This window comes from Poecilia formosa, unplaced genomic scaffold (assembly GCF_000485575.1).
Source record: "Poecilia formosa unplaced genomic scaffold, Poecilia_formosa-5.1.2 Scaffold17, whole genome shotgun sequence".
In the NCBI taxonomy this organism is placed as follows: Eukaryota; Metazoa; Chordata; class Actinopteri; order Cyprinodontiformes; family Poeciliidae; genus Poecilia; species Poecilia formosa.
Window position 1 is genome coordinate 2,710,993 of NW_006799956.1, and position 26,610 is coordinate 2,737,602.

At 41.7% G+C, this 26,610-nt stretch overlaps 1 protein-coding gene across 1 annotated transcript in view; it reads right to left on the reverse strand.

The window, feature by feature from the left end:
* Nucleotides 1-18,065, reverse strand: part of ppm1h (protein phosphatase, Mg2+/Mn2+ dependent, 1H) — a 28,485-nt gene extending 10,420 nt beyond the window's left edge. Inside the window, exons 1-6 of the mRNA XM_007546760.2 lie at nucleotides 17,575-18,065; nucleotides 10,374-10,539; nucleotides 7,926-8,285; nucleotides 3,474-3,586; nucleotides 3,274-3,358; nucleotides 1,739-1,857 (exon numbers count right to left, since the gene is read on the reverse strand). Coding sequence (XP_007546822.1) covers nucleotides 1,739-1,857; nucleotides 3,274-3,358; nucleotides 3,474-3,586; nucleotides 7,926-8,285; nucleotides 10,374-10,539; nucleotides 17,575-17,807 — 1,076 coding nt within the window. The 5' untranslated portion in view covers nucleotides 17,808-18,065. The remainder of the gene's footprint in view (nucleotides 1-1,738; nucleotides 1,858-3,273; nucleotides 3,359-3,473; nucleotides 3,587-7,925; nucleotides 8,286-10,373; nucleotides 10,540-17,574) is intronic.
* Between the last annotated feature and the right edge of the window lie 8,545 nt (nucleotides 18,066-26,610).

The following is a 26,610-nucleotide window of genomic DNA, read 5'->3' on the forward strand; positions in this document are numbered from 1 at the left end:
AGAGCAGCGCACATCCAGAGACAAAAAGCTTCACAGTCATTAGGAGGAACTGAGCCTGCGGGGGATAAACAGCGAAGCCTCTTACACATCAAAGCAATCAGCCACGCTAGCTTACGGGGGTTTTAAAGTCGAAGCCCAGACCGAGTCTGGGCGAAGCTGCGGCAGAACTGGGTTGAGGGAAGAGCCTGATTAAAAATACATCACAAAACGTCTGTGCTGCGGAGACGACGAGCAGGCGGAGAGCTCTGGGCCCGGCAACGCTGACCTACATGAGGCGAAGCCAAGCCACGGAACGGGAGCGGCGAAGAGAAGGGGCCGGAAATAATCCCGCTCATCTCCCGTCATCTCCTCCGTTTTGCCGCGGAGTGTGTTCCTGCAGGGTGAACACACGCCGCGGCCTTTGTTTCTCTGCATTTTCACATCTGTGTCTCACTTTTTACAGAAAGCACTAAAAAAAATTTGTATCACTCCTCCAGAAAAGCGAGCAAAGATGAACGAAGTTTTGTCTTCCTGGTGTCCTCACCTTGAAAACACTGTATATTATGTAAGGATTTTTACCGCATCTAACTACACAATTCTAGTGCATATAAAAGGCCTTGTTAGCATGAATCACAAGTGGAAAAGAAGCCGGCCCACAGCATCACAAGTTCTCCGCTGTACTTAACAGGGTGGAAAAAGTTTGTATCCGCATATTCATCTTTTGTTTTGCACAATATCCGAAAAGTTTAATCATAGTTTCATCTGACAAAACGTGTTTTGCAATCGACCTATGAGCAGTCAGAGTTCCTACACTCACTCTGACCTTTCCAGAATCTGAATCACTCGGTTCAGTTTCTCAAAGTATCAAAGTTCACAGAGAATTTACTGCAGATATTTCTGCCAAGGTCAAGATGGAAAAGAAAAGGGGATGAGCAAAAAGAAATGACCAAGGAAGAAAACAGGAATAAAGAAAAGCAATGTGGACGGAAAGTAAAAGATGGAAAGATGGAAGGAATGGAATAAAGAAGAACAGGAGGAAGGAAAAAGAGAAAAGAAAAAGCAGGGAAGGAAGGACAGAAGTAGAAAATGAAGCAAAGAAAGGAAGGATAGAAGGGGCAAAAGGAGGTGAAAAGGAGAGAAGAAAAGTACAAAGGGAAGATAGAAAAAAGGAATGAGGAAAAAGAATCACTGACGGAATGACAAAAAAGGAAAGACCTGGCAGAAAGGAAGGGCAGAATGGGAGGAAGTATTGCAGAAAAGAAGGAAGAAAATCTAGAAATAAAAAACTCTCCAACTTATCCAGATCCTGGAAATTATTCCAATTCTAGGTTTTTCTTGCCTGTGTTAAGCAGAGATTAGGCTCCTCACATCCATCTCTGTGGCTTTTTCCTCCCAAAAAAAAACAAAAAAAAAAAAACAGATGGCACGGCATAAAAATAGCATCTAATATCCATTATGGAAACCCCAGGATGCCTTCAGCGCCTCGTCCTCCTGACTGGACGGAGGCCAGACGAACGAGCGTCTGCATTGTGCTCCGTCCTTCTAATTTTATATACGAAGTAACGGATCCTTAAATGGTCGGAGAAAAATGAACCGACTTGAGAAAAATAAAAGCAGGAATTTAAACTAATTCGGATTTATCTCACATTTGAATAAATGTACTCAAATTCTGCACATCCTCATCGAAGTGTAAGCTAGCTGTGGAGGTTGCTCTTCTGAGGAACAATCATTATATGGACGAGTCTTTAAGCAAACCCACCATCCCGACATGGTGAAGTCCCGGTACAGCATCCTCTTCCCCACCTCCTTCCTCTGCACCCGCCGTGGGAACTCCAGGTGTGTGAACTCGTTCCCCAGCAAGTGTGGCTGCATGTACGCCTTCAAAACGAGAGGAGAGAAAAGCTTTAGAGAGCGGAAGACGCACCGGGGACAGGAAAAACTTTTAGAGTCTCCTTGAAGATGATTCAGCGAATGAGGACGCATCGGAGGAGACTGCAAAACCTGATTTGTTTGAACTGTTTTGATTCAGTTGAGCTTTCAGAGACGGTAGCTTCATCTAAACCTTCAGCCTGTATGCCGTAGCCGATCGATGCCTTTGATTAGATCTCAGATTTTAGATATGATTTATCTAAACACATACTTTTCACAATCAAGATATCTTAATACATTACAATCTTCCTCTGTTGTCTACAAATATTTGTCCAACAGATTCGACTTCGGTCACGTAAATGATAAATGTACATTTAGATTCCCGCGTTACTTGTGGAGTACCACAGGGTTCAGTGCTTGGTCCATTTCCTTTTCCTGACCATTCTATGTTCTCCTACTACTGTCTAATTTTTCGATCTTTTTTTTTCTTCTTTTTGCTGTTATTTCAGGGTGCAGGTCAAAAAAGCAGGAACTGGACAATAGTTCAGGGGATTCTGGGTAAATACAACCAAAATAATCGCGAGAGCCTAGCACTGGCGGGAGGAATGGCTTCTGATCTTTTAGCAAAGACAAAAAAAGAAATCCAACATCCGCTAAAATCTGCCGCTTCTGTATTTTCGTCTACATTTTGAGAAGAAGGAAGTTGAGATCATGTCTTCTTCAGAGGTTTTTATGTCCTTTCTTGGAGCAGCGCCACCGCAGGCGAGGAGGTGAACAGGTGAAGGGTTTGGTTTGGTTGACACAGTGAGGTGGGAACGCGAACCGCACCAGCTGAAAATGTAACAAACGTTGCAATTTTTCGTCTCCGGTCTAGCAGCTGTGAAAACACTCTCAGATTTTAACTTTTTGTTTTGAACTCTTCATAGAACAAACATCTGTTTACCTGCAACACCTTCCTGAAGGGGGGAGATTAGCTAACACTGTGCTGCCAACAACTCCTTCCACAGATGACACACTGTATCCCGTCTTTCAGTGTTTAACCCTCCTCTCTCCTAGGCAAAGCTATTGGCCGAACCTTTACTGCGACTAACTATATATACTCTTTCATTCTGCTGCTTTTAAAACCAGCTCGGAGCTTTTTCTGTTTAGCTGTGTCGCTCAGCTACATGAAGCCACTAATGGAGCTGACTGTTGGATTAGTGCGTCTGCGTGTGTGTGTTTTTGAGTGTGTGCGCGCTCTTTGTATTCCAATCTCCAGTCGGTTATAGCAGACGGCCACAACACAACGCAAATGATTCTCTCTTGACCACAACACGCTCGTCCAGGAGGAGTGAAAGCCGAACGTTGGTGACTCTGGTGGGTTTTCTTAGATAAAGAACTTGTGCTGTAATTGCTAGAAAGTAGCTTGGGTCGGTTCCTTCTTACCAGAAACTGCAGCCGCTGTCTCTCTGACTCCGGCGTGAACTCTGAGGACATGGGAATGACTTCCCCGGCTCGCACAATGATCGCTCTGAGGGAGAGAAGCAGACATAGTTCTGTTCAGCCGGACGGACGGAGACATGGCTGGGTGAAGTGCAAGCAAACATGAGCGCTCGTCGTGGTTTGTCGGAGGGCGTGAGTCGCACCTGCTGTCCCCTGCGTTGCCGACGTACAGCTTCCCCTGCAGACAGGCGACCATTAGAGCGGTGCAGCCTCCTGAGATGTTGAAGGACGCCTTCTCCTTCTCGATCTGCACGTCCTGACACACCATCACAGACACAATGTGAGCTCATCATTTGGACAAGTTTCCCTGTTTTATGCTAAACATTCATTTTTCAGACAAAGAGAGTGAAAAATTAAAGCTGAACAATCAACATTCTGTGTCAGCATTTCTACAGTTTCTGTCAAAACTCCATGATGGATGGACGGACGAAATCCAACCTCTCCTAGACTGTGTAGGAACCCAGCTGTTGTAAAATTAAAACTACCTCTATGTGTTTATCATGTAATCAATTTATTCATTCGTTCATTCATTCATTTATTCATCAGTCTAAGTCAAGCAGCAACAGAATAAAGGGAATCCAGAGACTGAGAGTTTACATAAAGTGCTGCTTATTCCAGCAGTTAATTAGTCTTTATCAATATGATGCTAATTAATCCCAAAATAATTTTAAAAACACACATACGATCAGTCTATTAATTAGAACTATAATTGCCCTGCCATTGGTCTAATCAAAACACTGGCACATATCTGAGCCACAGCTACCTCGTCAGCCCTCACTGACGCCTTAATCATTCCCAAACAGAAGCAGAGAGACGTCCCAGGAATATAATTGGGCCCCCGGGGCGTTTCTGTCCCGTCTCTCTGTCACTATCGGCAGTTTGAGAAGGACTGAAAATGCTTCGGAGAGCAGGTGACGGCACTGCCGTGTTTCTCCCACGACACAGTTAGAGCGAACCGCCCTCTGAACCTCTGGTAGATGAGGAGTGTGTCACGGCACATTAACGTTCCCCCGGATACGGAGGCCGTCTGTGTGTTTTGGTTCCACCGTACTGACAAAAACTCCACCGCCTGGGGGGTTAGAGGTCGGCAGGAGGTGGTGGTGGTTTGGTGAACGAGTGTGTCCTTCAGCCCGGGTGAATTATGGATCCACGGTGAGCCATACATATTTATCTTCGCTGTATCCCAGCACCAGCACCTCTTGCTGCAGGCGAGGCTTTCATAATGGAAACGGCTGCACAGACATCCACACCTTTATCCTCACAAGTTCAGCCAGGAACAATTTGACAGCAGAGACAAATAACCAAGAGGGACAGCTCTCACACACACACACACACACACACACACACACACACACACACACACACACACACACACACAGTATTTTGCAGCATCCTTTGCTAAAAATGATCAAGCGTTCACTAAAGACTCACTCTGTTGCATTTTAGGCAACAGAATGTTTATTTATTTTCTTGTGTAAAAAAAAAAGAATCGAAGGTATTCATTTGCATGTTTTAATGTATTTCTAATAAGAAAAATTTTAAGTGGTTGAATGAAAAATCTACAGAATGTAGCAAATCTTTAAAACTGATTAATCGATTAGCCGTCTGATGGTAACAAAGTCAGGCTTTACAAATATTCAACCTGCTTCAAGTGTCAAGTTGTTCCTGTGAAAAATAAACTGGGTATGGGGATTTATCATCTGCATTTATTATGCTGTTCCCAATCGCACTATACAAAAATAGTCTGCAAACTGCAATATTACAGATCACAAGTCATGTGGCAAACATGCAACAGAAGCACATCACTCTGAACATGGCATCCCCACTGCTAAACACGGTGGTGGCAACATCATACTGTGGAGATGCTTTTTCTTCTGTCTCCCTGTGACATTGTAAACAACTGGATCCATGTGGGAGGTAGGAAGCGTTGCACTTCCCCAGATCCTGATGTGAGAGGCCCCCTAGTGGCCAAAGAAGCTCACTGCGCTTTAAGAAGGCAGGAGTCCAACAGAGACGCTCCGGATCATGAAGTACTCCCAGAAAACTCCACTTTTATCCATCTACTGGCTCATAACCTGCCTGCATCATGGTTTATTAATACAGGGACGAACTGTGATTTTGAAACATTGAGAAAAAGAACATCCCAGCTCTGAGAGAAAAAAAGACCCTGAACTTGAGGAACATACAAAAAGCATTTAGGATTATGAACTGATTTCCACCAATTAATTAGCCAGTGACTGATGTTGGCAAATTTTCTCTGTTGATTTGCTTTCACAACTTAAACACTGAACATTTTGATTCTTTTTCTCCTGCTCATTAAATGCAAAAAGTTTTCCAACTCGGTATCAGGAGGCAAAACCCTGATCCGGGCATTTCTATGTTAAATGGAACATTTTCATAGTAATCCAATCATGAGCTGATCTGATATTTCATAGTTTGTTGATTCTACAATAAGGTGGGATTTTGTGCCCTCAAAGGAACGTTTAAGCCATTTTCTTTCTGTCTGAAGCTTTGATAGAAACCCAAAAGCTCCGAGCCCCAAAAGCAGGAAATGGAAAGAAATGTCACGGAACGGCGAGAAACGGCTGTCAGTAAATGATGGGAAACCCAGGCGGCGGACAGAGTGGCAGGTAATTAACTGAATTAATCATTTTTTCACTAATTAGTCAAAGTTGAGACATAACACAGGCAAGACAGACGGCCCCGAGGAAAGTCTGGTGGAAAACTGGAAAATGCCAGATTATTAAAGGCTGCTAAAATAACACAGACATCAGATCCGACCTGAGGGTCTGAACATAGCCAGACCGCTGAATTAACATGTTTGCTTTTCGGTCAGCTTTCCAAGTTTACCCAATTTTTCAGTGGTTTTATTTGTGAAAATAAATAAATAAATAAATAAATTAGGGCTCTTTATTATTCTCCCTCCACTTTGCAATTATGAAATATTATTTTTTGGTCCATCACATAAACTCCAAATAAAACGCTGATTCGTAAAAAGGCCAGAAATCATCTTCATTCTGCTTTTTAGGTTTACTTTTCTCAGCGCTTATCAAATCAAATTACATAGATTAAAGTATGAGTTAGAGGTGAATCTTGCACAGAAACTTGAGAGCTGTGGAGAAAACCCCAAAACTGTGCTGATACATTCCCTTGCACTTATTGCCTCTTTAAAATATGTTTAAAAAACTGAAGTTAAAATGCTTTGTTTCCAGCCAAAATAACTTAAATTTAGCCTGAAGCTGCCTGGAATGCTGAAACTAAAATGTAAAACCTAATAACAGCGAGGGGAGAATTGATGTCTCCCGACATGGAAAACACAGGAAGCAAAACGACAGAAACTGAAAGAAAGACAGCATGCTAAATGCCTATTTATTTGACTGTACTTCTTTAAATTATGACATTACTGCACTATAGATTAATATATTTTGAGCAAAATATATCAAAATCATCCTCGCAAACACAAACAAACCAATCAACCCAGTTTTTTAGTTCTCATTTTCAACAAGCACGAAGAATTAATTCGTCATCTTCGTCAATCTTGTTCTGAACTACCGGTTCGGTAAAACGTTACTGTGCACTGCCATCTAGTGGCCAAAACAAAGAAGCACATCTTTCTGCTCCTGGAGGCCAGAAGAACTCGATCTACTGCTGTAGGGGTTTATAAGTGCAGCTGGAATATCGAAATGTAGTATTTGCCCTTCGAGTCGGCGCACCTTAAAACATATTTATTGATACTTTTAAATCCATAGGCAACAAAATATCACCTGAAAGTTACGCTGTATCGGAAATCCATCCGAAAGCCAGGTGTCGGACTTCAACGTGCAACACTAGAAATATGTAATTACTTAACCCTTGTATTTACAAATTGGGTCCAACTGACCCCACACCTGTATCACTTGTATCATTTGCCTCAGTCCTCGCATGCACAAGAGTTAAGCAGAAAAATCAGACAAACAGCTAAACTTCCAATATGTTATTTAAGTGGTCGCAGCTGCAGATGTGCACATGAAAGATGTTTGAAATGGTTTTGCGAAATTAGCTGGCAAAAAATATTGACAGGGTATTTTTCAGAGGCAGAATCTCACTGCAACGAAAATAAGCAACTCTGCAGTGAATATTTTATGTTCCTGGGGGAATCCACCCGTTATTATTTTTCTACTTAAACACTATCGTGTCTTCAACCACAGTACTTTCAAGCCCTCAGAAACTAATCAGAAAACAGTTAGTGGAAATGCACAGTCGGGCTTTTATCGCCTGAAAACAGAAACTCATCGCTGTAAACTGTGCCCTGATTCATCGATTCAGTACAACAAACACTGCAGCTTCCTTGATACAGGCAATAAAACCCAGACTCACCTATTGTCTGGGTTTTATTGTTCCATACGGGAAAAACAGTTCTGCTTTATCAAGATCTGACCTGCAGATCATCAGTTATATTGGCTCAAACTAACTTGTCAATTCCAATCATAGTGATTGGGACATCACTCATTCCTTTAAAGTAATCAGTAAATTAAATACCTGACTTCCTACTCACGACGAGGAAAACTCCACTGGCAGGACCACAACTTGCATTTGTCATCAACCTGTAAACTCACCATGTCTTTGAAGGCATTCTCTATGGCTCCGATAACCAGGCTTTCTTGCGAAACTTTCTTCTCGGTGAAGAAGCGCGTTGGTGGCGGGGCGCTGGGTGAACCCGGGGCGCCCGCGGCTCCTCGTAGCGACGCAGCCCTGGACAGGGCGCGGTTGGACGTTGCAGACAGGAGGTGATTGACGGGCTCCTCGTCCAGGCAAGTGGGCGGCTGCAGGTTGGGTGTGCACAGAATCTCCATCACCTCCTGAAGGTGCAGCGCGATGTGGTGATGGAGAAGACGAGACGCCATGACGGCAGCCCCAGAACCAGCGTGGCCGTCGAACAGCGCCCAGTAGTGAAAGGTAAGATCCTCTGAGCCATCCTGGAGGCAAGGAAGAACAATGATCGTCACATCAGTGATAATTTAGCATTTAAATCTTGTAATCGTCAATCTTTCATTCCACAGACCTACTGGAGAGATCTGGAGGTTTTGGGCAGGATTTTGGCTGATTTTTTTTTTAAATAACATGCTTGGTAAGGTGTTGTTGTTAGCTCTCTTTAAATAACTTGTTTCTGTTTCTTTAAGATATTTTGTGTCACACATCAGCTGCCGTCAAGTTCAAGTGCAATTGACCTCATCAGAGGATACAGAACTTTACAAATTTTACCTCATAAAGTCCCAACAAGGAAAAGTACTTCTCATAGAAACAGCTGGCTCAGTTAATGCAGTTTGTTTCTTTTTTTTTTTATTTGAAAAGAAATTGGCCAAACTTTCAGAACTCCAGACTTATTAAAGAAAAACAAATTAAATTGAAAGGCCTTTAGAAATGGTCCTGAATCGGTTGGTCAGTTTTTCAACTACTCTGCCTCCCACATAAGGTTTGAACAGAGTCTCCTGTGCGATGCGGCTCACTCATGTTACCCTTTGAGTCGGCCGTCTTCACAGAACACAGTAAATCTAAGATCTTCTGACACAAACTCTTCTGTTTCCGCATCAGTTCTGGTACAGACCAGCCTCTGAAATGAAGTCGCCTGGCGCTACACAGCCCTCAAAGACAGAACATGACTTTGCACCGCAGAGTGCTCTAGCCGTAGTTTGAGTTTTATGCTCTGTGTTTATCCACAGAGCAAAAAGCAGGGTTTTCTAAATATAGCACAGGCAGATTCTACAGCATGATTCCAGGAGGCAAAGAGAGGCTCTACAGTTCTCATATCGGTCCGCAGGCACTGCAGGAGTGAGTCATGAGAGGCTCTTGTATGCATTTGCTGTTGGCTTCTGGCGATCTCGTGTGAAGTAAGGACAGACTGAGAAAATGTAACGTAGGGCTACTTTTCTGTTGCTACAAAACCAGACAAACTGAAGAACAGAGACTGCGTCAACTCAAGTCAATGAATATCTGTCAAAGCTGCTCCACAAAAACAAACAGCAAGGACTGTCTAGTGCAGGATGATACACATCTTTTTGGAGTTCTGTCCACAATGCACCTCTGACTGCAACGAGATCAGACTTCAGGGCTGATTCGCATGCAAGAGCTGCTGACCGCCGATAGGATGTGGAAAGGACGCGTCGGTCTACGCTCCAATGAACTGCGTGTTGGACTGATTGAGGGGACAGTCGGGCCTGCGGACCGGTTTCACTCCCACTGATATCATGTCAGCCACTTCTTTTATGTACTTCCTGTAGTTTTCAACCCTCTCACACTCACATTGCAATAGCCAGAATCGACTTGCTATGCGTCCAATCTGAGTCAAATTGCTACAGATTTTTGGAACATGTTACGAGATTCTGTGGCGTGTGCGTCACGACTTGGAGATATTTACACCACTGCTTTGAAAGGAATGTGACTGCTATCCAGTTACTGCAGTAACGACCGAAAAATAACATGTTTAAGGGTTTTTTCACACCCAGTAATCTGGTAACCTTTGTTTGACTGCGGAGCAAAATTGCAACATTTGTTACATTTTCAGCTGGTGCGGTTCACTTCCACACTGCATTGAGGCAAATGATCCAAACCCTTTGTAAAACAAACTCTGCACCAAGAACCACTGAAGGAAACGACATTAAAACCTCAGAAGAAGACATGAGCACAACTTCCTTGTTTGAAAAATGTGAACAAAAATGGAGTAGCATAAAATTTTACCAGTTTTTTCTGGAGCAAAAGACCATGGTCTTTTTCACCCACAAGCGCAAATGTTTTGGTTGCATTTACCCAGAATTCCCTACGCTACAATCCACTTCCTGCTTTTGGAGCAGCCTCCTGTCCGCTTGGCATTCACATATGCATTCAAATCATGCCAGTTTACTTCGAACCAAGCCGAACCGAGACCGAGGTTTTTAGTTGGACCAGTTCGCTTTTTTGGTCCGCGTCAGAGCGGATCACTTGAGATCACTTTCACAGACTACAGAACTCTGAACTTTTATCTTGAGACTCTGTGTGACATATTAGAGATCTCTGTCCGTCTCACTCACGCTGCCGTCTCGGAGGCCGAGGCCTTCTCCGTTGGGCAGGGAAGACCTCCGACGGGCTGCGGGGTTTCGGTTTGGCCCTGAGCTCTCCAGAGGCCTCCGTTTGAGCATGAGCACCTCGCAGCAGGCCTGGTCCTCGTTTAAGGTGCTCTTCCCAGCATTGATCACCCTACATGGAGACAGAAGAAGGAAGGGAAGACAGTGCTTTAGGACACCAGTGTAACACAATGATGGTCAAACACACATGAACAATAAAAACTCAGCAGAAACAAGGATGTAAGAATATATGTGATGGAACTCCTTTAAATAAAACATTTACTCTTTTAGAATTGTTTAGCACTAGCCAGAACAAAACCTATCAATAAATACATTCATAAAATGTAATTATATTTTATATGGTACATTTGGAAAACATATAGTCAGACTTTTTGAATTTCCATGATATCCAACAGCCATATCTGCAGGTAGCGAAGCATTGTTATACATTAAATTGCTCCATTGTACCAATCAAACAATTCACACAATTGTGCTTTTTCCCCCAAGATCAACACTGACAGAAAAAGGGTTATGCAAACTTTTAACGACCAAATTTGGCTTCAATTATCATTTCCTTATTTTAATTTTTCTTTAGATAGAAATGCTATTTTCTGTCTAAGGAGGCCCCTTGTCATGTCCTGCAACCCACAAAACTCACCCAAACATAATCTGAGCCTTTATTATTGTTCTTCACACAAGAAGCGACACAATCTTAGAAAAAGAAGAGAAATTTCACTTACAAAACATTCCCACTCATGCAGGACAAAGGAAACAGAAACCTCAAACACTGCAGACTGTGAACAGCTGGCAGATGCTGCAGCTGACTACAGCTGGGATCTGCTGCTGCAGCCATGGAAAAGCACTGGGTCACAGTAACTCTGCATTCCTGCTGGATCTGTAAATATGCTGTAGCGGCTTTTCAAACTGGTTCACCAGGAGCTGAAAGAACAAAACTTTACGAATCAGTATCTGATTTCATTTTCTTAAATTTAGCTCGACTCCAGATAATCAGTCTTTATCTTTAGGACTATATTAAATTATTGTGATATGAAATAGCAACCATGCACTGCAAAAACACAAACTCTTAACAAGTATTTTCTGTCTAGTTTCTGGTGCAAATACCTTAGTGCACATGGAATGAGACAAAACTAACTTGCAAGTAACTTTTCAGCAAGATACGGGGCATTAATATTGACTAAAAAGTACTATTTCCATTGGCAGATTACCTCACTTATAATAAGACATTTTTCCGATGTTATAAGTGAAATCTGCCTGTGGACACCAACAATTTTGTAAGATTTTCAGGTGTTTTTTTTTTTTTTTTTTTTTTTTTTTTTTTTTTGTTTTTTTTTTTGCAGTGTATGGATATGTGATAGTCAAATGTTATCGTGGCAACAGAAATGTTAAGCATTGTTTGCACAAATCTAATTTAAGCATTCATTAGCGGCCGTAAGGATAAGATCCAATGAGTGGACATTCTCTGTCTGCAGCTGAGAAAACACTCCGGGTCATCAACCTAACGGAAAAATTGCTGCGCTGCCCTTTCTGTCAGTAAAACTGATTTTAATTGGTGTCAGAGTCATGGCAGCTTAGAAATGATTCACTTCCCTTTGTTGTAACAACTAACACGGTAAACTAACACCTGAAAAAACAACTTATGATGCACATTGTGTTTTGTCTAATAGTAACCCATGTTTCTTTAGGATAATCTCTCAGCTTTTCGCCTCAGTGCAGAATGAAGATCAGGACGAACTCCTGACAGCCTTTTACAACAAATTATAAATTCAGAACTATTCCTTCAGAGCATGCAGTTATAAAACAATAGGAAACACGAAGCTTTGTCGTAGCCAGGAAAAGCAGCAGAACCCCGTGGCTCTGCGCCACGTTTTGCGGGTTGCGTAAGAGCGAACCTCCGCAGGGAGCGAAGCTCAGCTGACCCCGCGAGGTCACGAGATCAGCGCCGGCCTTTCTTCTCCGTGAGAAGACGAACCGGTCGCATTGGGTTATCCCGCTTCCTCAACTCGACCCCGATTACGTCCTCAACAATCATGCAGTTGATGCTGCAGGGGAAGTTTTTGTCCTCCAGATTTGTTTTATTTTGTTCCTCCAATCAATTTATACCAAGTACGAACATCAACAAGAGAACTACTTCTGTTTTTACATCAGCATCATCATTTTTCACATTTTGCAAAATCAACATTCAAATATTACTAGGAATGCATGATGTATCGGCGCTAAGGAAAGAGACGGGAGATACGAGCCGAGATGGAAATTTAACTTAAAACGACGTTTAAATATTACTTTTAAAAGTATGTGCATCTCTGTTGCCATGGTTAAGCTGTAAAATAGTTAGCCAGAAGATCTTAACACAGTTTAAAAAGGGAATTAAAACGTAGAATGATTGAAAGCCTTAAAGAAATCACGTCTTTGGTTGTAACCTGACAAAGTAGCAAAACTTATAAGGGGTGCAAATACTGCCAAGAATACAACAAGGAACGAGTTGAGCAGCTGAACGTGGGGTAAATACTTTGACATGCAGTGACTTATTTAACGCTGTTTGTCAAATATTAAAACGCCATGTTTCAGCCATGTTCGGACTTGCTGCTCATTCTGCCTTCATCCACACAGGTTGATTTTCCTTTAAATTTTCCACTGCTGCTTTGGAAGGCGTTCAGCCCGTAGGAACTACATGGGAGCTTTGTTTGACATCTTGCAGACTGTGAACTTCAAAAACATTGGAGGCGGATCAATTGGTGGCGGATGTTATGAATTACAGGCTGCCCTGGATCACTTTTTTGCTACTTGCTGCACAAACAAAAGCTGGGGTGAACAGCCTGCAGGCTACGAATGCTGACAATTATAGGCTTTTGGGGTTAGTTATGAAAAAAAAGAAATCATCATCCTTGTTGTCAAATTGCTTATAACAGATTTTCAACAGTCATCATTTAATCTTTAATTTAGCCCTGCTGAAAACATAAACCTAAAATGTTACGTTTTTCAGTTTTAGGTTCCAGGTTGAAATGAAATCGGCCAATCGCTCCTTCCTCCTTCCCGCGCCGATGCAGGTGGTGAGCATGTGAAGAGTCTTGTGACTGATGCTGTTCATGTGCCTCCTCTTAGCCCCCTTCTACTATGTTGCTTCTTTTGATGAGAACACAAAATATGTACAAGTAAAAAAATGAAAATAAAAAAAAAAACACACAAAAGCAGAAGGCAAAGAGCCAAGACAGATAGAAACTGCAGTCAGAGCTGAAGGATAAACTCTCTGCGGTGAGCTGGAAACGCTGGTGCAACCAAACGAGAAGGTGGAAAGTTGGCCCTCGTGTTTATATTGCAGAGAAACCTATTGATTGGTTATTGATCTTACAGCTGCTGAGGTTGTGCATTAACCGTTGTGGATCGGTAAGTAAAAAAATAAAACAAATATAGGAGCAGCAGGAGGACAAAGCTCTGTGACAACTGATCTTTGCACCATCGATACGACGGCTCTGCTCGAGATGAGGTTTGGACTGTACAGCTGTCTGGGCTAAGGTTAAAGAAGCAGAACGAAAAACAGCTCAACCAGAGTGTTCAAGGAGGAACACGAAGGCTGCATGTAACCCGTGGTGATCCCTGGTGGTGGCGCTGTGGAGAGGTTTTAATTCTTCAGGTGGCACACGGAGGCTGGGCAGCTGGTGGGAAAATGGATGGAGTGAAATTAGAGGGAGTTAAAATAATGAAAATCAGTCATTAGCAGACTTCTGTATGATAAATTAAATCTTGAATGACTACAAGATGACTTTATTAATACTAAAAGATTGAAGGAGCAAACAGCACATGTTTGGACTCCTTAATCTACAGCGATACTGGATTACAGGCACAGATGCATCGATCCGATATTAATATTGGTACCGGTCCCGATACTGGAAAAAAAAAAAAAAATCCAGATCGAGCGTTGGTGGTAATGAACCCAACTCCCCGTTCCGCTCTGCAAACAAACAAACAAACAAACAAAAAAAACAGCAGTAGAGGTTGATTTTTCTCAGTGGAAAAACAACTGCGGGGGTAGAGGAGATGCAGAAGAAGCAAACACTCTGCAAAAATTGAGAGCGGGGCTTGTATGCACACTTGAGACAAGAGTGAGCAATAACCACTGGTCCATCTGAATGATCCTGCTCACTGGTCCAGATCCTCAAACAGGCATCAGAATCATCCTGATAACAGCAGAGCTGCTCTTCCTGCGTCTCCAGGGACTGACGCAGGAATAACCTCACAGCCTGGCTTCACTAAAGAAGAAGAAAAACCAACTCTGATTTTAATTCTCACAGATAAAGACTGATTTGATCTAAATATTTTAATTCAGAACAAAAGTTGTTAAAATTTGTACTTGTAAATGCAGAATTAAATGAAAAATTACGTACGTTTTCAGGTTCAGGTCATCAAAGATGTTATGATAAAAAAGGTAACCAGTGACTAAAAACAAAAGCAGCTTTCAAATGGGTATTTTACTTAAAGCGGGGTAAAAACTATGTATAGTTGCGATTCCAGCTATTAGTGTGGAGCAAATCAACCAGGCAACGCAATCCGTGATGTCATCAGACGTTGACGCTGCACGTGGCTGTAATAAACAAAATTTGATGCTGCAAACTAGCATGGACCACACATGGAGAGATAATGGAGAAAGTCCTCCCCAACAAACGGGAGGTAGAGATTTGGACATTTTTTAGTGTTTCGTGGCCCTGGTAAGGTACAAACCCACCTAAGCTGGAACTTGTTTGGCTCATATGCTTCCATCTCCCCTTTGGCTCGTTAACTCTTTTTCGGGAAAGACGAGAACGGCCTCAAGCGAGAGAAATTGAGGACTTTATTTTAAATTTTGCCTTTTCCATCAACCTTAAAGCGTTGTGTAAAAAAATGTCGATGGAAACACAGTTAGCAACAGTGATCCTAAACGCCTCCCGGTGAAGCAGCGTTTTTAATCAAAGCCCTTTACAACTTACATTTTAATGAACCAGATTATTTATCCAAGTGACTTCCTTACTTTTTTTTAAAATTTAATTTCTTAATTTTTGTTCAAACTTTTTACAGAGTGATGCAATCTTTCTGTTTTGTTCACATCGGCTTACAAGCAACGTTGTCAACTCACGTTGAAGACCAAGTTGGTCACAATGCTTTGGCTCTGCTATATATATCAAATATGACTTAAAAGTAATTTTACATCCTGACTTCACACCTTGAAATTTGGTGTGCGTCTCTTTAAAAACTCCTGCTTTTTCTGAAACTCCGCCTTCAGGAAGTCATCACAACATGGCTCCTCTATTAGCTGCTTAGCAACGTTTTCACCAGGGTTGCACTGAGGAGTAGCGCGTATAATGAGCTCAACGTGGCTGAATTAAAACAAATCTGACGGCATTTAGCAGCACCAAGGATGGTCACTTTTAGCTTGTGACTAGACTTGATTTTTATGAAACAAGAGTCGAGGTGTTTGTTGAAAATAACAAAACTCGCCATTTTGAGTAATTGTTGGCTTCTCATTTATTTGTACATTCCTAATTGATAATTTAGCTTATTCTACAGCAGAAGGTTGTTTCCTGATAGGCCGTTTTTTCAGTCTTCCAAAGACTTGATGAGGACCACGTTGGTCGTGTGTTTATACGTCTTCTTTTACATAATTTGTCAGTTTTGTCACAAGTAGACGTAGATAAAGCCTCCTTTTAAAGCTGTGCAAGCAAGAATATCAAATGACCTCTGGATCCGTCTGATCTGAGAGGATTAGGAATTTGGGCTTTTTAGTTTGGAAAAGAACAAGCTACAACATGCAACCCTGTGACTTTGGAAACCGTTTCTACGTCCGATGCTCAACACTTAAACAGGAAAGTATCCAAAAGATTCACTGGAGACGTCAAGTTGGACCCTTAAGGTTATTTTGCACTTCTTCTTTTTTTGACATTGTTCCGCTGCTGTCTTTCTAATGGCATTCATCTCAACAGGCCTCACACCTGGATGGCTCAACTTAAAAAGATTAGCTAGAGAAAGACTGGGGGGATTTCTGCAGACGCTGCTTTTTACCAAAAATAAACAACTACGAAACAAAGAGAGGGAAGGAAACGCACTCGCTCCAATCATAGCAGCCTTTGAAGAAAACGTCAGTGCAGGAAAATAAAGGGTCAAATGTCATACTGAGATGGTATCTCTCTGTAACGAGGTAGGAACTCGGGCCCAACGCGGGATATCGGAATATATATGGAGAGAGAAAGGTGCCGATGAAATGCTCCGAATGGACGATCACTCGTCTTCATCAGCCGCTAAAGTTACAATCACACCTCTGAAGCCTCTGACAATCAAACTCCAAAATGATTTACATTTATGAGGTGAACTTAAAAAAAGAGCTAAAACTCTGCCAGCTGATGAAAAACAGCCAAAGTGAAACTCATCAGATGTTTGCTACAGATAACGCAGAAATCCAGAATTCACATAAAATGAGGTCTCAAAAATGATGGATGGATGGATGGATGTAAATAAACAGCTAGATACAAAAACCTTAATAAAATGCCAGATGTTTCCCCCTGATGATTATATTTCTATCACGTTTTCCAGTTTCTCTTTTAAAAAGTACAAGCTCTATCAGTAAAGCACAAGCTGCATATTTTAGACAATTTTAAAAAAGAAAAAAATACTTGCTCCTCTAGATTTGGAAACATTTCTGCTTCCTTTTGTGCCTCCCACAGGCAAAGTAAACACATCAGGCATTATTACCCCGCAGGCAGAAAGATGGAATATATCGAATATCAGTAACAGAAAAAGATGAACAACGAAGTCTGGATTCATTTTTTTTGTTTGTTTGTTTAAAGAACCAAGCGGATGATGTGAAATAAGTAGGTTATTAGGTCAAGTGCTGATGATCATAAAATTATTTTTTTTTCAACTGAGCATGGAGAGAGAGAAAAGATAACCCGCATCTTTCGTTGCAATGTCCTTGCACTTTATATTCAACACAATCATTTCTAATGTTACATCTCGATCCCAATGGATTATGAAAGAGCCGCCGCTCTTTATATGCACATCTAAGGGCGCACACACACATACAGCAGGCCGATCATAAAAGCGTGCTGGTGTTTGTGTTTATACCCGCCCGAGTGATCTCACTTTCCAAAGGATGCAAGAAAAGATGGACGCGCAGGTTACTCACTCCGCGTAGCCGGTGGCCCACGGCAGCCGCTTGGTCTCCTTCAGGATCAGGATCGGTCGCGCTATGTGATCCGCCGAGCACTCGACCTCGTCGGCAGACAGACCCAGGAACTCCGGTCTGCTGTACGGAAATTTGAGCGGCAGATCCGGGCCGCCGGGATGGTCTCCGTTAGATCCTCCGGCCATCACGCCTCCCATTAGGCTGGCCACGGCCGACTTCACTCGCGTGAGCATGGCTGCTGCGGGCGGCGGAGCGATGCGGGTGGGCGACGATGCCCGCACGGGGGACTCGGTGTCTCTGCGTCAGGCGGCAGCAGACACAGAGCTGCTGCTGCTGCTGCTGCTGCGGTGGAGGAGGCGGTGTTGGTGGTGCTGGTAGAGACTCATTCAGTCGGTGTGGGTGAACGCGGAAATAGGAGCCAAACACACACAGGCAGACTGGGCTTCACGCTGGTCGTCATGTGACAAACCGGTCGCTGCTTGTGTGTGTGTGTGTGCGCGCGCGCCTCAGTGAGCCGCTTACTGCTGGAGGTCAAAGGTGCTTAAATCACCTCGAGGCTGTGTAACTAGTGCAGAAATCTGATAAATACTGCAGGCGTGCTGTTTCCCACATTGACTTCACTGAACACAACAAGCCTGTTGGAGGTCATAGTTCTCTGTTTTAAACTTCTGCACTCCCCAGGGACTTTTTTATGACTTCCTTTGAGGCTTATTTGCGCAACCGCGAATGAGCTATAGAGTTTATTAAGGACATTTATTGCCATGCAATAACATCCACACATTTTGAATACTGTATTCAGAGTTTTCACCTCACACGAGTCAATGCTTTGGTTATGTCTCGACTAATTTTACACGTCAGCATCAACTATCAAGCTTTTTAAGGATCTTAAACCAGGACTGCCATGTGTTTGGCTTCATCAGTTTTCTCATAATTTCTGACCAGTTTCCTTGTCCCCGCTGGCAAAAATGGTTCCCCCATATCACGACGCCTCCGCCATCCTTGGATGAACTGGGAACTGTATTCCCAGTTCATCCAAGACTGGGAATACAGCATTGGATGAACATATCTGTCCAGAATACATTAGATTTTTATCAGACAGCTGGTATTTTTTTTAAAAAAGAATTAAAAAATCACTCTGAAATCACGTCTTGGAACGTCAAAGTCCCATAGCGATGATCGTGTTGCCCTTTGCCTCCTCTTGTTTTATAGTTTAATATTTCTTGTCACTCGTTTCAGAAAGTGAAACTCATATATAATATTGTGTCATTACACACAGAGGGAAATATTCCAAGCCTTTATTTTTTTTTGTCATTTTGATGGTTATGGTAGCTGGGTCTCCGTTACAAATTTGCGCAAAAATATGCGCAATTGCAGCATTTCCATTAAATTAGAAATGCAATTAAAGTCATAAGATGTCATTAAAAAACATGGCACACCATCGTCCTCATGCTACGTCCTGTTGTCTTCGTCTTTCCCGGCAGCAGTGACATGAAGTTGTTGATCACATAAAAAATATTTTTATATATTTCCTTTGCAGTTTTGTTTTGATGCAGCTTAAGAACCACCTCATTCCAAAGTTTCTTGTAAAAAAAGTTTTGGGTTAGGATATCCTAACCCTCTCCAAATTGACGAGCTTCCATTGAGCAAATTTATTTTTGAGATTTCATTGACAGTTAAATGAATGATTGAATTCATTTAATTCAATTTAATTCAATTCAATTCACTCAGCTACATAGAAATGAACACAGTTTTAAGAACTTTGACATATTATCCTTAAACTAATATTGCGTGTTTCTTTGAGCTGCAGTTGTATTTCTGAAAGAGACACACAAAAGACATTGGGAAGCAAAAACTGATAAAAGCATGAATCCTCTGTCAGAAAGAGAAAAGACGCAACAAAAACAGAAGCAACTCAGAGTTTCTCTCCCGCGTGGTTTCTAAGCGTGCTGCGCTCGAAACGTCTTCCTCAAAGCAAGCCGACAAATTCAACTTGTGAGGATCAAGTGTGGCAACGTTCATTGGCCTCGGTCAGCAGAGTAACGGCCCCAGAACTACGGCAACGCTTCAGTCAAATCAAATCACGCGGCCGTTGGTATCCCTATTGTTGCTTATCAGCGCCACACTTTTCCAGTTCCAACTGGATTTTGGAGAAGTGTGCCTTGATTTGTTATACAATGCACAGTCAGCAGACGAGCCGAACCGCACAGAGAGCCTCGAGGCTGCTTTCTATTGGCGAAGCTGAAGAGAGCTGAAGTGCAAGACACTCTTTCAGATTTGAGGAAAAGAAACAAAAACATTATTTTGTTGTTATCATTAAAAGTAAAAAAAAAAAAAAAAAAACTTCCCCCTACAGGCCTGGAAACATGATGATTCAAATCCAACTCAAAGTTTTGCTGCCTGAAAACATTCAGTGAAACTCTCGTTTCTATTTTTGATCAGATTAGCCTGTAACTCACGGCGCTTTGATGCTGACATTAGTCGATGTGAGCATCAACAATCCAGTGATGTCACAGAGTGATTTGATTTGACCTGAATATAACTGGGACTTTGCAAACGGGACACAAACTGCAAACGTGTAGCTGTGACCAGGGGATAAGAGATGGCTCCGAATTCACAGTCGGTGGCTGAGTTCTTGGACTTTGACTGGACCGTTCAAACATTTGAAGACACAAAAAAACCTTTTTTGCATTTTAGAAAACGAAAAGTAATTTATACTGTTTGATTAAAATCATATGCTGCCTCTGATACTTTTCAACTATAGACGGATGTGGAGGGTGATCAATAGAGTTGATTTTCACAAGGAAAAATGATTTAATAAAATATGGACTCAGTGTTTTGCTTGGCAACGACAAAAATGTGACTTCTGATAGTTTTTCTTTCAACAATCAATTCCTGCCACTCTTGTACCAAGGCCAAACTCATTTGGATTTATTTTTTATTTTGCCTGATTTTGTTATTTTGTAATTATGTTACAAAATGAATTAGTTTCATTTTGGGCCTTAAAAAAAAAATTCCAGATAACTACATAAAAATCATAATTTTGAAATATGAAATGATTGATTGATTGTGTGATAGAGTAGCCTTTTTACACAAACACATTTTTACTCTTACTCGAGTCATTTCTTGGACGGCTACTTTTTACTTTTACGTGAGTAAAAATATGCAAAAGTAGTTCTACTCTCATCGAGTCAAATCTTTTGGTTGCTCTACTCAGTCGACCTCTGCTCCGGAGCCACCAACAGTGGATGATGATCGTTCTCTAATGATCTTCCTAATGATCGTTAGACGAGCTTCTTGTTTGCGTTCAATAACAACGATCATCTTCACTCTTTAAAAGGCAGCACAGCCATTAAATCTGAGAGTGCACTCATTAAACCGAGGCTCTCCAGTGACGGCGAGTGGTCTGATGATGGACTGCTGGCAGACTACAGCTGATCAATAATTTAAAGTTTGTCTGCACAGAGTTCCACTGACCCGATTACGCCCACGGCGCTGACACGGCATGCAGAGACGAGGTTGATAAATAGGTAGCAGGACTCTTAAGCGCTGCTCCGTAACAAATTAATCTGTGTGATATCAAAACTGAGACAGATTGGTGGCTGCTTTTCAGCTTCCAGAGCAACTCTAATGAAGAGTTTTCAGCAAAATTAGACCCTGGTTCGCTCGGTTCGGTCGTCAACAACATCCAGACTAATTCAGTTTGATGGAGTTTAAGTGTTTGACCTGTGCTGTCCGGTCCGGTTGGCCTGATTTCACTTCATGCTCAGCTCAGAAGCAGGGGCATCATTATCACTGACCCCCATGAAGAGTCGCGCAGTGACTCTGAGCTTTCCGGGGCGGACGGAAACGGTGTAAGGTTTGATGCGACTGGCGATGATGTTCGCACTTCCAAAAGTTCAAACTCATGAGACCTGAAAGGTTAGCAGAGCTTGGTGTCTCTGCAAAACTGAAACTTTGTGTCGGCTTGTTGCATACCACTCTACTTGGTCTCTACGGAGACAAGGTGGTCTGTTGAGAACGGGGAAATCTGGGAACTTTTTTATCACAGCAAAACTCCAGTGAACTGAGATTCTTTACAAGACACCAAATGCAAAACTAATTGAATTTATCTTAAAATAGAAAACTGACGTTTCCACTTTCATCAGTTCTGCAGTATTTTGCAGCTTCAAAAGCTTCATCTGGTGTCCTCGAGGGCCGACATCCTGCACGTTTTAGTTCTCTCCCTGCTGGTAGTAACAACCTTTTCATTGGAGTTTTACTGTGATAAAAAAGTTCCCAGATTTCCCCGTTCTCAACAGACCACCGTGTCTCCGTAGAGACCAAGTAGAGTGGTATGCAACAAGCCGACACAAAGGTCAATGTTCTTCTTAGACCTTCTTTAGCCATCATTTGATCCAGGTTCGTTAAACCAGGGAGAGAACTAAAACATGCAGGATGCCGGCCCTCGAGGACCGACTTTCGGGACCACTGTTTCAGAGACTTTACTTGTAGTAAAAAAAAATAAATAAATAAAGGTAAAACTTAAAGTCTTTGCTTGTTACTCAAAACGAAGCAGACAAAAACGTCAAGATGAACCATAAATCACATCCAGCGGGTTGCTTCTGTGCCTCTGCCGCATTGCATAATGCTGCAGTGTTAGTCAGCGATGACTAGATCTAATTTAACTCTGCTGGATTCAATCATTTTCTATTTTTGGTTCACTTCATGCACATCACCACCCTTCACCTCTGCCTTCTTCTTCTTGTTTTTCTTCTTCTTCTTCACATGATTACGACATTGATGACAGGGGTCAAGCTTGCTTAAAAATTACATTTAAAAAAATCTGTTGTCCTTTTTGGATGGATGCCTGTGTGTGGGTTTAATAAGCCGGGCCTGTCTGACCGACGACTGACTCACTCACACAGACACACAGATGGCTCCCACACACACTCACTGGGGAGGATAGACAACCCGGAGGTGGCGGCGCGGTGTGTTCATGCGGAGGTTTGCGTCTGTCCGGTAACAAATGTGTGAGACAGACAGTGAGGCGATTTATTAGACTTAATGTCAGGGTGAATTATGCCGGTTTTGTGTGTGTTTATGATGGAGATTATGATAACGACTCTCACTGCAGCGTTTGTTTTCAGGGTGTCATCAGGAGTGAAATCTAATACCATCTGTTGCCACTAGAGGAGCTGCAGTCCATGTTTTCACAAAGGCAAACTGCTGCACCTCAAGTTACAGCTGAGAGAAATCTTTTTTTTTTTGGGGGGGGCTTGTTTGGACAATTATTCCCTCTAGTTTTGGATGCTGTGCAGCTGGAAGTATTTTATTTTTATTTTTTTTTTTGCTTTCGGACAGTTGTTATGATGTGAAGCCGTGGCAACAAGGTATTGTTTTTACAACTGGGAGCAGCTGCATTGCATCTCAAAAGCTAAAAATAAGAAAAAGAAAAAAAATCCCAAATCCTAGAGAAGTTGAAAAGGAGGCTTCATGGTTCAGATCCCTCACTCCATTGTTTCTAATTTAAATTATTTTTAATTGTCTTTTGTTAACATACGATGCAAATATTAAATGTCATCAAAATGTTAATTCGTCCCAGAAAGTCGGTATAAAAGGTTAAACTTCTACATTTTGGGTTAAGCTTCATACGTTGTGACATATTTAATGTTATTAAAGCTGCAGTAGGAAGCTATTATTGCATTTTTGTCTTTACATATTTATGAAAACTGTCACTGTAATGACAATGTTTAACACGAGACAGATAACCTGTGAAAAAATCAAGCTCTCTCCTCCCATGCTAGACAATAAAAATTTATGTGAAACCTGCATACTGGCCAATCAAGTGGTCAAAAAAAGTAGCTATTGGTACCTTGACAAACTCTACTGGGTCTTAAACTGGAATCATCGGAGCAAGAGAGATTTTCTAAAACACTTCTTGGGATTAAAAGGATTAAAGTATACAAACGTACTTAATTCCCACCATTTGATATGTTGATACATCTCTGTATTTTTACTTTCTCATTTTTTAAAATCTTTTCACAGAATGCTTTTGAGCCCTAACAAAGCTTTCAAGTCTGATCAGGGATCGTAAGTTCACAGTTCATAACCATCGGCTGCACCAAACCGGGATCAGAAACTCAATCAATGAAAATGGTACGCAGTAAAACACAGACGATGTACAAAAACTTTTTTTTTTTGAGATTGGATCTAGAATGGGTCAAATTGGGGCTTCAATTGATCTGAAAAGGAGCCATGAACATTTTAAATCAAACCTTGTAGTTTGGCTCTTTGACCAGCAGATGGCACTGTCAATCTGAAAATCTCCTGGAGGACGATTGACGATTCAGACTGAATCTGTGAAACCTTGCTTGAGTTATTGTTTTTGTTGTTTTTTTTGTTTTGTTTGTTTGTTTGTTTGTTTTTTTGCATTTTGCTATTGATAACAATGTTGCCCAGACTTCCTGAAAGAATGAGGGAGAAGAAAATTATCAATCAGAATGAATTTCTTCCACAGAGCCGGCAGAGGTGCCGCTGCCGCCGCCACAAATTGGTTTGCATATGAAGCTCCTGGAGACATTTCTCCCCCGTCTGAGGGCTAAGATGGTGGTCAGACGCTCCACAGGAAGAAGCCCCTGCCCGATTCGTTTGTCTCTGTTGCTTCTTTCCTCACTTTGTGGTAAACAACTGTTTTCCTTTGTTGAGCTGAGGTCAGAGTCTGCTGGCAGGAGAGAAGCATGAAAGCACAGGGAGGGGGGAAATGTTCAGGTTGTAAACATGTTTTTGCAGGAGGATGCTCTTTGATCAAACCACATTAAATTTTTTGACATTTTGAGACACGCCAAAGATCTTTGTTTTATTTTGTTTTGACTTTTCTTGTTTTTCTTTTTTTTTTTTGTTTTGTTTTTTTGTCTGAGAAGATCTGATTAAATTATCCAAATTGAATTTTTAAAAAATATAATTTAATCTGGGGGACTTTGGTCTCAGTTTGCACAGCACAACACATGCAGACCAAACATGCATTATATGACTGAATTATATGACTGAATGCTTCACTTTCCTGCAAAACAAAACAAAAAAAAAAGAAAAAAAAGGAAAGCAGGTCAGAAAAAAAAGTGCCTTTATTCATATTCTCAGGACTTTTCACAATTTAATATATTACAGCAGCAAGCTTCGACGTATTTCACAATACTGAACCAGGTGGTGCAGGCCACTCTTTTTAGATGTTTAATACCATATATCATTTTATTTCCAGCTCACAATTGTGGGCTACGTTGCATTTCCCCACCAATAAAACCCAACTGATTGTGGTTTTGATGCGAGGGGTGTGAACACTTTTGCAATTTGTGGCAGCCACACAATTTTTATTTCATTTTACTGACATGATACAAGAGTAAAATGTCCCAATAACAAGTAAGAAGATTAATAACAGAGAAGGATTTTAAAATCCTTTGAAGCCAGAAGGAATTATTTAGCCTTTGCGTGAGGATGCTGCTCACGACCTCATCCATCAGCAGAGAATGTAAACATGTTTGTGCTTCTCAGAAGGAAAACTCTTGTCTTCAAAAAAAAACAAAAAAATCATTTTATGAAACCTCTGATAAGCTGCTCTGCTTAAACATTCCTGTCTTGTAAAACTGTTTACAGAGCCGGTTACTTGTACCTGTTTGTTTGAGGGCAGCAAAAAGTTCAGCTCTGACATTTCATTAATCACAGACACAACCTAACTCGGTATTTGCTGCTAGGCAACAACTCGTGCCATCAACACACCGCTCTGCGCTCCCCGCTCGGCCTGTTTTCAGTCCGTTTTCGCGTCAACAACTCGGTGAAATGTTTTGACTGGATTTTCATTGGAAATCCTTCCAATCAGGAAGCCCAATGACTCAGAGAGGCCCCCCATAAACATGGCCGACACCTGCGTTGCGTGTTCCCGGTAACCACACACCTATACAATGACGTCCAGAGGAAAAGGTCAGTGTGTCTGGCGGCCTCTCAGCCCGCCTCCCTGCCTCTGCCTCTGATTGAAACCGGGTCTGTGCATCGTAAGGCTCTCATCTGTAAGCTGACTTCAGGTGAGGTCATGCTGCGATCCGGCAGCGGATCAAAGCACACGTTTGATCAATTCTGCGCCAGCGTGCGACCAAAGCCTCTTCCACGAGACCGCAAGAATTTGCGTGCAATTAAAAACACACTCAGTGTTTTGTTTTTTAACAAAGAACTGAAGTTAAAGGGATTTAAATAACTACACTGCAAGTGTGTCTAGTTTCTAGAAAAGATATCTTAGAACACTTGAAATAAGACAAAACTGACTCACAAGTAACTTTTCTTTTCAGCAGTATATTGGAGATCATAATTCCTTAATATTGATGATGTTATAACATTATTTCACTTATAACATGGGAATAATGTCTTGTTATAAGTGAAAAAAATCTACCAGCAGATTTAGCACTTTTTCATCAACATTACAGAATCGTTGACTTAAAACAGGCTCCTGCGTTTTGCTGAAAAGTTAGTTTTGTCTTATTTGAAGTGAGCTAAGACATTTGGTACAGAAACTAGATGAAAATACTTGCTAAGTTTTTGTGTTTTTGTACAGTCTTATATTGTTTCTTTGCCTTCTTACTTGTCCATTGTTATCAAGATGAGAAGATTTTGCAGGGGAAATATATTTAACCACAGTCCTGCCTGCACTCATCTGTAGACATGTTTTCTAAATAAAAACAGATTCAACCAAATGATGCACATTCCTTAAGTGTTTTTTTTATTTATTTATTTTTATTCCTAAAACCAACAAGCATCCGTTTCTCTTTGCCACTTCCTGATAAGATCTGAGCTTTTTCTGACCGGGTGGTTCACCGTTTGCCTTTCTCACCTCTCCATGACAGACAGGATGAAAACTGAACCCGTTTGTCTCAAGTTCAGTCAGATTGAGTGAAACACAGTGCAGCTAAAATAGCTTCTGCTTATGATGAATGCACAAATGTGCAAGCAGGAACAGAGGTGATTCTTGAGGGCGCGTTTCAGGTCTGACTCGGCGAAACAGACAGGATGACGAGT